Genomic DNA, 14,281 nt, shown 5'->3' on the forward strand with positions numbered 1-14,281 from the left:
GCAAGGAGAGGTGAAGCACAAGTGGTCAAGATGTTTCTTAAGGAAAACGCCTGCCTGCCTGCCAGCCAGTTCCCCACCTGTGCTAAGACAAGGGAGAGGGGAGGGAAATAAAGGTAAAGGTAAAGGGACCCCTGACCATTAGGTCCAGTCGCAGACGACTCTGGGGTTGCGGCGCTCATCTCGCTTTATTGGCCGAGGAAGCCGGCGTACCGCTCCCGGGTTATGTGGCCAGCATGACTAAGCCGCTTCTGGTGAACCAGAGCAGCAAACGGAAATGCCGTTTACCTTCCGCTGGAGTGGTACCTATTTATCTACTTGCACTTTGATGTGCTTTCGAACTGCTAGGTTGGCAGGAGCAGGGACCGAGCAACAGGAGCTCACCCCATCATGGGGATTCAAACCGCCAACCTTCTGATCGGCAAGCCCTAGGCTCTGTGGTTTAACCCACATACCAGCAATTTAGACAAGTACACAATGCCTCTCCACAAGTTCACCAAAGAATCACCTGTCTCATGAGGTCCAGCTGCAGATACATTGTGTGGAGCTGCATTTTTTCCTTTAGGAAGTCTTCCTGGGTCATACCACAGGGCTCATTTTCTGCAAAAACAGACCAAAGAAGAATTCCTGTGTTATAGCATTACATTTAAAGAACACTCTTAAGTTTCTGGAACTTTTAAAAAGAAAAGTAAAACCACATAGTTCTCATTTTATTGTCCCCTTCAAAAGCAGAAGTGCTCTGAAAACCAGGAACCTATTCCTGCGCATTACAGTGGTTCCTCAGGTTAAGTACTTAATTCGTTCCGGAGGCCCGTTCTTAACCTGAAACTGTTCTTAACCTGAAGCACCCCTTTAGCTAATGGGGCCTCCTGCTGCCGCCGCGCCGCCAGAGCACGATTTCTGCTCTCATCCTGAAGCAAAGTTCTTAACGTGAAGCACTATTTCTGGGTTAGCGGAGACTGTAACCTGAAGCATATGTAACCTGAAGCGTATGTAACCCGAGGTACCACTGTATAGACAAAGGTTTTAAGACCGACTTCCTTGTGAACGATTCTTAGGGAAACTGGTATTAATTCCATCCTCAAAGCCCACATATATATTGTGCCGTTCAACAGAAGAATAAACCGTTCAGGTTGGACTTACCGTATTTTTCGCCCTATAGGGCGCACCTAGTTTTCGGGGGGGGGGGGGAATCAAGGAAAAAAATATGACACCCCCCCCCCCCGCAGCTCTGGGAGCAGTGGACAGGCTGCACGCAGCCTGTGCGCTACTCCAAGACCTTCTCCCTGCTTTTGCGGGAGGTGGCGGAATTCCCCCACCTCCCGCAAAAGCCCACAGGAGCCGCGCGTGACTCCTGCGGGCTTTTTGAGTAGGAGGGAGAAGGGACTGAAATGGCCAGTCAGTCCCTTCTCCCTCCTCGGGGAAAAGCCCCCAAGAGCAGCGCGCTCTTTAAAGGGTGCGCGGCATCCTGCAGGCTTTTCTACGAGGTGGGGGAATTCGCCCACCTCATAGAAAAGCCCACAGAAGCCGCACACCCTTTAAAGAGCGCGCGGCTCCTGCGGGCTTTTCAACCCAGATTTGTGTCCCCCGATCCTCTGGGGCTGGCGATGGGGGAAGCGCTGCTTTCCCCAACGCCACCCTCAAAGAGCAGACTCTCCTGGCTTCAGCGGAAGCAACGCGAAGCCTCCGGAGCGCAGGCTTCGCGTTGCTATCGCTGAAGCCAAGGAGCCTGCATTCGCCTCATAGGACGCACACACATTTCCCCTTCATTTTTCTAGGGGAAAAAGTGCGTCCTATTGGGCGAAAAATATGGTAAATTCTTATCTCAAGAAACCAATGTTCCCAAACTCACAAGCTGTTCATAGGCAGCTGATTTAGAGTGAAATGAGAGGGAAACAAAGTTAAGTTTTTTAATTCATTCCTGCATTATTCCCTGGCAGATGAGCTTGTGGGATTTTCTGTCTCAGCTGCTGAAGCAAACTTAGCCAGCCACATCCTGGGACACATGGAGGAGACGCTTCAGGCAGCCAGATGTTTTGCGCAGGCCCTCCCCAAAGCTTCATTTGCTGAGGTAATTTGCTAGAGGCACTTAGCCAAGTATGATGTGTTCTCTCTCTCTCTCTCTCACACCCCCCCTCAGCCCCCCCCCCAGTTTATGTCCAGTTTCAGAGATCCGTTGGGATAAAAAAATATTAAATGGCGGAGGCCAGCATTTTTATAAAGGAAAAACAGCACATACAGAAAGGGTTATGAGCTCCTCTCCCATCTGACCACCTTCCCTTTCTGTTAAGGCCTCAGGCCGTCTTCATAATGTTAAGTCCTGCATTCTGTCCCTGAGGAAACAATTGCCTGGCTCCAGAGAGAAAATGTATGGTGCCAAGGGTTTTTGTTTTTTTCCCTTTTAAATCTTTAAGGAAATAAGACTGAGAGAAAAGGACTACTGGATGGTTAAGTCCAGTCAAAGGCAACTATGGGGTTGCGGCGCTCATCTCGCTTTCAGGCCGACAGAGCCGGCGTTTGTCCACAGACAGGTTGGTCATGCGGCCATCTTCTGGCGCAACGGAACACCGTGACGGAAACCAGAGTGCACAGAAACGCCATTTACCTTCCCGTCGCAATGGTACCTATTTAGCTACTTGCACTGGCGTGCTTTTGAACTGCTAAGTTGGCAGGAGCTGGGACAGAACAACGGGAGCTCACCCCGTCGCGGGGATTCGAACCACCGACCTTCCGATCGGCAAGCCCAAGAGGCTCAGTGGTTTAGACCACAGTGCCACTCGCGTCCCTTTACCTTTTCTATAATAAGCTTCACATGAAAAGCCGGCCTCACCCTCAAATCGCAACTCCCGACAAAGCATCGCAAGCATTTTACTAGAACGGTTATGTATTTGAAACCCTGCGAAGTTGAACTGCTCACCTCTGACCTGCAAGGTTTTGTATTTGAAGTCGTATTCGTCTTGCGCATCCTCCAGATTTTTGATGATCTGTTCGATTCCCTGGAAAAGCAATGACAAGCTTACGCACTGGGAAATGGCAAAGAATTATTAATTTGCCCCACCAACCTTTCCTAGGGGGAGCTCAGGTCATCCCTCCCTTTTATCTCTGCAACAACTCTGTGAGGGGTAAGGTTAGGGCTAAGAGAGACAGAGACTGACTGGGCCCAGTGAGATGTGTCTGAGTAGAGATTTGAACCCAAGCCTCCCCCATTCCTAGTCCAACACCTGAACCACTATACCAGGGGTCTGCAACCTTTAAGACAAAAAGAGCCACTTGGACCCGTTTCCGAAGAAAAAAAAACTGGGAGCCGCAAAACTCGTCATTATAAAAATAACATTTTTGTCACTTTTTTATTATTTCTTTTTATTTGACCCCTCAGAATTACTCCTCGTCATGGAAATAAACGTTAAATTAACAAGTTACCTTTGTGTGTGTGTGTGTTCTTCACTCCCCTTCAAAACAGTGACTAGCGCACATGCCCCCTTTCAATGCAGTGACCAGCGTACATGCCCCTTACAATGTAGCGGGCGGGAGGGAAGGTGACGTCGGGACGGTGAGTGACTAACGCACGCACCGCCCCCATGTGACGTCACAGCCAGTACAGCGCACGCCACAGTGGGGAGTGTCGGGGCGCACAATGCGCCTCCTCCCCTCGCTAGTATCCGCCCCGGAGCGGCGGCAAAGGTGTAAAAGAGCCACATGCGTCTCCGGAGCCGCGGGTTGCTGACCCCTGCACTATACCATACTGGCTCCTTATTATAGTGAGGTTTCGAGGATCGAAGGGAGAGACCGTTTAGTCATGACTTATCTAAGTAAACCAATTTAGACATCTAGGATAGTCAGTGACTCAGTAAAGACATTCTGGTTAACTTTAACGCTGGTTCAGATTCCAAAAGTACAGGGATTGTGGAATGTGCGTTGAGACACTAGAAAGACCCATTGGTGGTGCTGGGTTAAGAAAGCCCGCAAAACTGGCTTCCACTGCAGATGCAATGCTTAACACATCGTTTTCCCATTGATCCCAATCTGGCACGGGCCTTCAGCGACTCGGATGCTCCCAGACCATCACTGGGACCACGCTTAACCATGACGATGCAAAGAGTTTCTGCACTCATTCTAAACCATGGTTTCCCAACCATAACCATGGCTTAAATAACCTTCCCTAAGCTTGGTTATGGATTTGGTATGACAACTACCATTGGGATCCAGCTGGCTAGGGCCAAAGGTCATAGCCTGGCAATATCTTGTGGACCAGCACTGGGAAAGGCTAGTCTAGGCAATTTCAATGAAACTGAAAACAATGTAGGGCTTAACAGATTTATTTAATTATTGCCCATCCTTCACCCCAAGATCCCAGGGTGGGTTGCAGCATTAAAAATAAATATTAAAACAACTTACAAACATAATGTGGGTTTCTAAAAACACTGTCTGGAAAGGGCAATATAGCCCAACCTCTCTTTGGTTGAAAACTTGTGGTCGCGTTTCTTCCCACGAGATACCAAGATTGCAAGCGAAGTAAACTTGCAAGAAAGCGGATCACAAAACTCTGACAGCAGCACTGATGAGGCAGTGCTGTGCGACTCCAAAGATGAACAAACCCCTGTCCAAATGCGGCGAGGAAAGACAAGTCCCGTATTTTGCTCTCGCACCTCTCAGCATGCCTTCAAGTGCTTTTCGTCAACAAGTTTCAGCTTAAGAACTCCTGGACTTTCAATACTTACAGTGACACTATCCTTCACGCTTTTGACTTTCGCATCCAGTTCCTTCACTCTGCACAGCACTACTGTGTTCTGCACAGTCCCCAGCTGCATCTGGAATGGAAAGGAGAATGTATGGTGACATGCAGGAGGGACGAAGGACTACAATGCCCATCACCCCTGACCAATGCCCATGCTGGCTGGGACTGATGGGAGACTGATAGCATCTGAAGGTCTGCAGTTTGTCCACCCGCATGGCTACGTACAAGAAACTAAACCCCCAAAACAAATTATTCTCTACAAGAGACGGGCAAACTGGGCACCTGCTCACTTGGAGAAATCTTTCAAATCAACACCGAATAGTGCAGTCCCACCCATGTGTTGTCAAACATAAATCTCACTGAACCCAGTGAGTCTTACTCCCAGAACAGAAGAATCTTCATTTGCATCAGCCACTAGCCATAGCAATAAAATAAAATAAAATAAAATGTACTGAAAATAGAGCTAAAAACTTAACTATAGAAAACACATTTTGGGAGTTTACATCAATAATCAAATACAGTGGTACCTCGGGTTACAAACACCTCGGGTTCCGCTAACCCGGAAGTATTACCTCAGGTTATGAACTTTACCTCAGGATGAGGACAGAAATTGTGCGCTGGCGGCGTGGTGGCAGGCCCCATTAGTTAAAGTGGCTAAGAATGGTTTCAGGTTAAGAACGGACCTCCAGAACAAATTAAGTTCGTAACCAGAGGTACTACTGTAATAGATCTTATTCTAATTGCCCCCGCTAAAAACCTTGCAGTTTTTGCTGTCACCTGATCATCTTGATCTGCTAAAAGAAAGGGCACAGTAGCAATGCTTGAGCAACCCAGCGTGGAGAATAATAGAAGGGTAATAATAACCTCACTCCTCACATCTTTATAAAGAGTGCAAGCCAGAAGCACATGAGCCACTGACTCAATACTGCCATCTCCACAGGGACATAACTGGTCTTCCAGTAGGATTTCTTGAAATCGACCCTCAAGTACCAGCTGAAGGCAGTACTGTATATTCAATCTTGCAAAAGTGAAAGCGCATCTGTTTTTTGGAATTGTTAAATTTTGCAAACAGGGTGCCAAAGTGTCAAAATGACGAGGTGGAAAATAATCATACCATGGACAAAACTTCCTTAATGTGGCCAGATTATTCTGTCGCTTGATCTCTTACTCCCAGGTATATGGGAGTCATGACGGGATTTTAGACTCCAGGGAAAGGAGATGCAGGCTACAAATATGAAAGTCCTATGAACGCTGCAATGCTCGTTCCAATGTTTTGTGAATTCCAGCATTCCAAGGAACGCCTGGCTTCAGGCACAATGTTCCTGGGGCGTTTAATACCGTTGGTTTCAAAGGGAATTGGGGCTGAATTGGACGTCGTGGGAAACTGCATTTGTTTGCTGATGTTTTTTAATGCAGCCATTGGATTGGAAGAAGAGTTTGGATTTGATATCCCGCCTTTCACTCCCTTTAAGGAGTCTCAAAGCGGCTAACATTCTCCTTTCCCTTTCTCCCCCACAACAAACACTCTGTGAGGTGAGTGGGGCTGAGAGACTTCAAAGAAGTGTGACTAGCCCAAGGTCACCCAGCAGCTGCATGTGGAGGAGCGGAGACGCGAACCCGGTTCCCCAGATTACGAGACTATCGCTCTTAACCACTACACCACACTGGCTCTAATAACCATAATGCTAAAAGTGGGGGGTTATTCCCTCACCCACAAAAAACAAATGTCTATTTCCTTTGTTAGCATCAATAGTAGCTTTGCTTTCAGAGTAGATAGCAGCTTTAGAGAAAGAAACCCATTTCTGTTAGGATCACAGTTCTGTTAGGATCACCAATCCCACTCTTCTTTCATGCAATCCCAGTTGGATCCCTACCACTGGGCGCAGCTTAAGCAAAATAAATAAAACCAGATATGTTGCATTTTCAGTATCATCTAGCTTAACAGTGACTTACGGTCCAACATGAAAGCAAATATATTTGGAAACACAGTCCGCCAGTTTTGTCCAAAAATTGCATGTGCTGCCCAATTACAAAGCTTATACACAATAACATTAAACTGCGGGTAAGAAAACATAATGAATAAATAAGTTAAAACAGATTTTAGATAGAAAGAAATTTAAACAGATATGCCTTAAAAAAAATAAATCTTATGGCACTGGGTGAGACTCTCTTGGCTGCAGCGAGATTGTTCCACTTAAAATTTACGGCTTGTTGTACATTGAAAGAAAGCTACATGAAAATTATGTACTGTTGGTATTTGACTCCAGTAAAACTAGCAAAAATGTATAAAAACCTCCATTTATGTTGGAAGCGTAAAGATAAAGAAGGTACTTTTTACCACATGTGGAGGACATGTGAAATAGTAAAAGACTTCTGGGAAATGAGATACAATGAATTGAAAAAAAATGTTTAAGATAACTTTTATCAAAAAAACCAGAAGCCATTTTATACTAGGGTTAACAGGAGATGAAGTAACAAAAGAATAAAAAAAATACTATGTAGGCGACAACAGCCGCAAGAATGCTACTTGCATAGAAGTGGAAGGAAGAGAAAGTCTCAACTAAAGAAGAGTGAATAACCAAAATGGCCGGACTATGCTGAAATGGCAAAGATGACCGTGAGGATCAGGCACCAAGATGACAACAAATTCAGTCAAGAGTGGGGAAAGTTTATAGAATATCTTAAAGGCCACTGTGTATACTTAAAACCGTTAGAAGGATTGTTGTAACACTTATAATGTAATATTAGTTAAGGTAGAAAAGGAGATAAAATGGATTAGACAAATGTAATTAGATGCAAAAAATATAGAGGGGAATTGGAAAACGCCGGGGGGGGGGGGAGTCCGAGGGACCTAAGTAATCTCTGGAGTGTAAAAACTGAAAATGATGTGAATGTATAACAACACTGTTTAAAAAATAAACTATTAAAAAACCCCAACAGTAATTCAAAAGAAGAGATTGTTCCACAGCTGAGGTGCCAGCCCTAAGAAGGCTCTCCCATTCACTTGTTTTAACTTTGATGACACCCAGGTCAAGCAACAACAGAAGCCCCCAAAGACAATCGCAGGCTCTGAGCAGACATGACCGTGAAGTAGATCTTCTTGGAAGACCAGCCTCAGCTTCAGCATATACAGTGGTACCCCGCAAGACGAATGCCTCGGAAGACGAAAAACTCGCAAGACGAAAGGGTTTTTCGTTTTCTGAGGTGCTTCGCAAGACGGCTTTTCCTAAGGGCTTGCTTCACTAGACGAAACGGCCCTGCCTCTCCTGTCATGGCGACGGTCACTGCACGCACGCACGCTCGCTTTCCCGCTCCTCCGGCTCCCTCCCACCTTCCGGCTGACGGCTCCTCCGGCTCCCTCCGACCTTCTGGCTGACGGTTAGTGCCTCGCGCCGCTGCCCACCCCCCTCGCGCGCTCCCCTCAGAGAGCCGTTGCCACCAGCAGCCAGCGTTGCAGCCAGAGTCGCGCTCCTGACCCCCGCCGCCCTCCAGCAGCCGCGTCGCACGGTGGCCACAAGGCGCGGGTGAGTCCGAGGTACCGGCTGCGGCAGCTGCCCTGCTTCTCCTGCCCCTCCCCGCCATTGTCAGTGTTTAAATGCAGTGGTGCTTCGCAAGACGAAAAAACTCGCACAACGAAAAAACTCGTGGAACGAATTAATTTCGTCTTGCGAGGCACCACTGTAATGTTGGGGCAGCACTCCACATGGTGTGCTGTGTGAATGTCGCTGTGGATCGCTAGAGGGCATCCCTCAATGACATGATGCTCTTTGCCCAGAGATAAAAAAGCAAGGGAGGAAACAGTTACCTTATCTACTTCCTCAGCCACCTTGAGGATTTTCTCTTCTTCGTGCAGACACTTGGAAATCATCATGGCCATGAACATGGGGTCTTCCTCAAAAGTGTTCTAGAATACACCATAAAGAACAGGTTAATGCAAGCTGGCCCAGCTTCTCGCTCTTTTTGCTACATTTGCCTATAAAATAACAACAACAGGAGGAACTAAACAACATTGACCAGGGCATCCTCAGGTTTTGACGTCCCATCAAACTCAAATAAAAAAAGATGCTCACAACAGGTGAGCTGCCAAGAAGCAGATGTAGAGCCTATTCACACATGCACCTGGGCAAACCATAGTCCCGGGAAAAATCCGCACTTATTTATGCTCATCTCAGCATTTTGAATTTCTGAAGACAGATCACAAGTATCCCACATCCTTCAGAGAGCCACCTTATTGCAGGTAGAGAGTCAATATGCATAAACTTCACTACTGCAGATGTTATGTAGCACCCCAAATTTGGGGCGCCAGTTCAACACACAAGATCCAAGATTGTGGACCAGTAAGTGTCGAACAAACATTAAAGGGGGGGGGGGGGGTCTGCCAACATTACCCTTGATTTGAAGACATGCTAAAATTTTCAGGACCGTAATACACAAAGCTGTTGGCTGTGAAGTATCGTATTTTTCGCTCTATAAGACGCACTTTTCGCATCCTAAAAAGTAAGGGAAAATGTGTGTGCGCCCCCTCTCTCTGTTCTGGCTTCAGGCTTAGCCACATGAAGCCTCCGCAGTGGAGGCTTCGTGGTCTACCCCAGAAGCCAGAACAGCAAGAGGCTAGCCCAGAAGCCAAATCCCTCTTGCTGTTCTGGCTTCTGGGATTCAGAATATATTTTTTTCTTGTTTTCCTCCTCCAAAAACTAGGTGCGTCTTATCAGCTGGTACGTCCTATAGAGTGAAAAATACGGTAATTGCATGTATTCATTTGAAGCACTACAATACCACTTTAACCATTCATGGCTCTCCCAAGAGTTTTGGGAGCTATAGTTTGTTACAGATGCTGAGAGTTGTTAGGAGACCAACTCCTCTCCTATATCGAGAGGTTTTTAATGTTTGAGTTTTTTCTATGTGCTATATAAGCTGCCCAGTGTGTCTGGGGAAACCCAGCCAGATGGATGGGGTATAAATAATAAAATTATTATTCCAGTCCCAGAGGTGCAATTTCAAGAGTACCCTATGAAGATGGATTGACTGGATAAATAAATTGGTTTAGCAGTGTTCTTAGACTGTTCTCATTTGTTTCACTGGTACATGACCAAGAAAACTTCCAGCATTTACTGTATTTTTCGCTCTATAAGACGCACCAGACCATAAGATGCACCTAGTTTTTGGAGGAGGAAAACAAGAAAAAAGATATTCTGAATCTCAGAAGCCAGAACAGCAAGAGGGATCGCTGCGCAGTGAAAGCAGCAATCACTCTTGCTGCTCTGGCTTCTGGGATAGCTGCGCAGCAGCCTGCATTCACTCCATAAGACGCACAGACATTTCCCCTTACTTTTTAGGAGGGAAAAAGTGAGTCTTATAGAGCAAAAAATACGGTACTTGGGGATACTATCAAGGCCCTTCTGAACGGAAGGACCATGGCGAGATCCTTGCATGAATGAAGAGAGTATGTAAACCATGTGAAGAATTTTACACACAGTGGTACCTTGGGTTAAGTACTTAATTCGTTCCAGAGGTCTGTTCTTAACCTGAAACTGTTCTTAACCTGAAGCACCACTTTAGTTAATGGGGCCTCCTGCTGCCGCTGCGCCGCCAGAGCACGATTTCTGTTCTCATCCTAAGCAAAGTTCTTAACCTGAAGCACTATTTCTGGGTTAGTGGAGACTGTAACCTGAAGCGTATGTAACCTGAGGTACCACAGTACTTTTTTTTACTTCTCATTCACAAGGACATTACCTGTAGGTTACGTTTGCTCTTCCTAATGTTGTGCTGAAGTAAAAAGTTGTTTTCCTGTGTGAAGCGGCTGTATTGGTCATCCAGCTGAGACAGCAGGTTATGGAACAGCAGAGTCGCCTGCGAAACATCGCTAGCAGCATGGTCCCTGGGAGATGAAGCAATGGAAGATGTTCACTTTCAGCTTCTTTACCTTTCCACAAACCTTCTTGCAAGGCTCTGGGGCCTTCCCCTCTGCCCTTCCATCAGCCTATTTTGGTTTATGATTTGCAGCAGGAATCCCAAATAACAATACTGCACTGCAGCTAGAATCAAATAGGTACATAATTGCATAATTATGCTAAAAGATTGGGAAAACCTATGGAAGGTAAATTTGAAATTTACAGCCAGCTATAATATAAGAGAGAACATGATGAAAATGGCTCATAGGCGGTACCTCGCTCCTTCCAGATTATCAAGAATGTATAAAAAAATTGGCGAATGCTTGTTGGAGATGTGGAGGAAATAACGGTGACATGATCCACATGTGGTGGACGTGTGGAAAGATGGAGATTTTTGGGGGGGAAATATACGATGAATTAAAAAAGATGATGGGGATAACTTTTACTAAAAAAACGGAGGCATTTCTATTAAGTATTTTAGATAAAGAGATCCCAAAAAATCTATGAGGTGTTTTTGTATGCAACCGCAGCGGCTCGTATACTTGTGGCCAAGGGATGGAAAGATCATGAGGCTCCAAAAATAACAGACTGGCAAATCAAATTACAGGAATTGGTGGAGACGGCTTAACTGACTAGTAAACTCAGAGGAAACTCAAAGCAAAAATTAGCGGGAAAATGGGATGTTTATAAAAAATATGTTCAAAAATACAATAATAGTTTTGACTCTGTGCTAGCATTCGAGTGATAAAGGAACTAAAAGGAGGTGGACTACAATTAAGGATTTATTATGTTTTCAGAATGTATTAGAAAAATTATATAGAAAGGTTTATTGTTTTGTGTACATTCAAATGTAAGATAAAACATATGCAAAGGGACTTGACAGGAAGTCAAAGTTGAAGAAAAGATTTTAGAAGATAAAAGGGGAAAAATATTTACTTTCATTATTATCATTTTCTGTGCGGGTGTGTGGGTGTCTGCACACATGTGTGTTGTTGTATGCAATGTTTGGGAGGAAATAAGACGGTAAATAACAAATAAACTAAATATTGATGTATGTAATTTTTTTTCTTAATTATATTTTGTGGTAGTATGGCTGTATTGTTTTTTGTAACATAAAACCATTCAATAAAAATTATTTTAAAAAATAAAAATAGAATCAAATAGGTACAAATAAAGCAGACAGGTGTGCCACCATTATGTTTCGGGTTGGAGCAGCACCAGGTACCAGTGTTGGAAACTCAATATATATAAGCTACACGCCAAATGGCTCCTTAAACCTAGGTTGTAGTCGCCAAAACAGAATGCCTAGTTGCCATTTGGGGGCAAGACGGCTCTCAAGTCTTGCTTTCCAAATGATGGAATGGTTGCGATCGATTCTCGGTTGAACATCTGGCTTGTTCAGATGACAACCTTGAGCTAGGATAAGAAGTTTAAGAACATCCTCAACAGGATGACAAGACTTTGTTAACAAGACTTAGGATGTCGTTGGCTCAACTTGCTTACATCTCAACATTAAACTGGTTGCCAAACAAGGGCTTCCAATAAAACATGTTGTTTACTTGCTTTACCAAAACTTAGTTCCTATGCAAACATTATTGTAATGGTTCTAGGGGTTGCTCGTGCGTAAATCGGCGCCACACCTGGGTGGGTTGCCTGAGTGAACCCTTTCTGTCTGGACAGCCACTCGCCCGTGGCTGTCTCAATCGCTGGCAAAATCCGTCAGTGGGCGTTTCTTGAACTTCTTCCAGCATAGAAGTTCTTTGACGCCTAGTCTCCGCCTACTCTCCTTGCGCGGAAGCCTTCTGCGCAGGGAGGGTGTGGGCATCGGAGGACCCGTGCTCTCCCCGCTGGTTCCCCGCCGAGGAGTCTTGGAGCCACCTCGCCGCTTCCCCCATCTGCCCCCCTTCTCCACTGGTGCTACGCTGATTTCCTTCCCCAGAAGATGTGCTGCTTCTCTCCCTCCCGGGACGCTCTCCGGAATCCCTCTGGAGCCCTCCCTCTCCTTCTGGCTCCGATGGCAGTTCCCTGACAATTATCTTCGGCACTTTTTAAAGCCCAATCGTTTTGACAGGAGCAAATTAGGCCATGCACAGTTTGGAACACAATCTTATAACTTGACATCTCAAACACAAGTTGGCCTCTCACCAGTCTTGGGCTTCCAGCCACTGCGCTAGATACTGTCGTATCTCCATGGGGAAACTGTCATCGTAGAGCTGGTGTACTTGCTCCAGGAATTTTGAATCCAACTGCTGCAGTTTATACCACTGACTCATCCTGCAGAATCAAAAGGAGAACAGTTTTAAAGAATACTTACTGTAATGCAGTGGCGTAGCGTGGGGGGTGCAGGGGGGGCCGGCCGCACCGGGTGCAATATCGGGGGGGGGGGGTGCTCGCACTCGCAGCTCTCTGCCCCTACCTGGCTCACTCACTCTCTCACACTGCAGTGCTGGCTGTGCGAATCCGATCCAAGCCGCCGGGTCGCCGCCCACTATGGGGGGGGGGTGCCAGGTGTGCGGTGCAGTGCGGTGCGGAGAGAGAGCGAGGGACTATCTGGGGGAGGGACAGTGCAGCGGGGGGCGCAAATTACTTGCCTTGCCCTGGGTTAGGGGGCGCAAATTACTTGCCTTGCCCCGGGTGCTGACAACCCACGCTACGCCACTGCCGTAACGTTCTCTATCACACACCTCAGTGGAGATTTTAGCTTCCTCTTCTCTGAGATCAGAATGGAACTGCAGGCTACCAAAAGTTTAGGAAGCTAGCAAAGGCAGAGAGACCTGCAAGCCAGTAACTTGTGTGTTCACAAGGCTGCTCCATCAGAAAATGGGTTAGGCCCAGCTGTACTAAAAAGCAAACTTGAATTCTGTGCCAAGCAACACTGCATTTTATAATGTTTAATATTCAATGTCTTACTATGTTTCTATATGTGCTGTAAGCCGCCCAGAGTGGCTGGGGAAACCCAGCCAGATAGGCAGGGTATGAATTATTATTATTAAGCTATATGAACAGCAAAATTTTTCTGCCTTTGCAACAGGGAGTAAAAAGGCTAGTGGAGGAATTGTAAGGGTGGAAAATGGGGATGAGCAGGACTTAGGCTGCAATCCTATACCCACTTACCTGGGAGTAAGCCGCACTGAATGCAACAGGGCTTACTTTTATAGCATTCTTCTGTTATAAGGTTAGGTGGATACTGTATGTAGGTACAAATAATTTAAAATGTACAGGACAATTGCCAAACTGTTTGGCATATGGATGCATCCTGCAAAAAGTTCAGAAATCTCCCCTCTCTTGTGACTTACATTAATTCAGCAACTGGAGAAAAGAGGCGCAATCTAACCCCTAAGTTAAGCAGTATCACACACCACTGGGTTCAATGGGCAAGATTTAACAGGCATGCTTTTAACCGTTCCCCACTCAAATCAGAGGGGGAAAATAATGCTTAATTTGAACGGGATGATGCTCAGTGCATTTCTGCATTGGCCCCAGACAGATTGCAATCTGGACCAAGACAAGTCGGGAGAAATAACCTAATCCTTAGCACCTTAATAACCAATTCCCTCTTGTTTTGCTTTAATTCTGCCATGGGTGTAGCCAGGATTTATGTTGGGCAGGGGGTAGGACTTCTGTCTGGCTCTGTCTAGCAGATTCAGAATGAAACGTC

At 46.0% G+C, this 14,281-nt stretch overlaps 1 protein-coding gene across 3 annotated transcripts in view; it reads right to left on the reverse strand.

The window, feature by feature from the left end:
* Positions 1–14,281, reverse strand: part of STAT1 (signal transducer and activator of transcription 1) — a 46,396-nt gene that overhangs the window by 30,506 nt on the left and 1,609 nt on the right. For all 3 annotated transcript variants that reach the window (XM_083408669.1, XM_083408668.1, XM_083408670.1), the window contains exons 2-7: positions 12,769–12,897; positions 10,466–10,610; positions 8,538–8,636; positions 4,716–4,805; positions 2,915–2,993; positions 506–597 (exon numbers count right to left, since the gene is read on the reverse strand). In XM_083408669.1, coding sequence (XP_083264795.1) covers positions 506–597; positions 2,915–2,993; positions 4,716–4,805; positions 8,538–8,636; positions 10,466–10,610; positions 12,769–12,896 — 633 coding nt within the window. In that variant the 5' untranslated portion in view covers position 12,897. The remainder of the gene's footprint in view (positions 1–505; positions 598–2,914; positions 2,994–4,715; positions 4,806–8,537; positions 8,637–10,465; positions 10,611–12,768; positions 12,898–14,281) is intronic.

This window comes from Podarcis tiliguerta (genome assembly GCF_965153285.1).
Source record: "Podarcis tiliguerta genome assembly, chromosome: 1".
Classification (NCBI taxonomy): domain Eukaryota; kingdom Metazoa; phylum Chordata; class Lepidosauria; order Squamata; family Lacertidae; genus Podarcis; species Podarcis tiliguerta.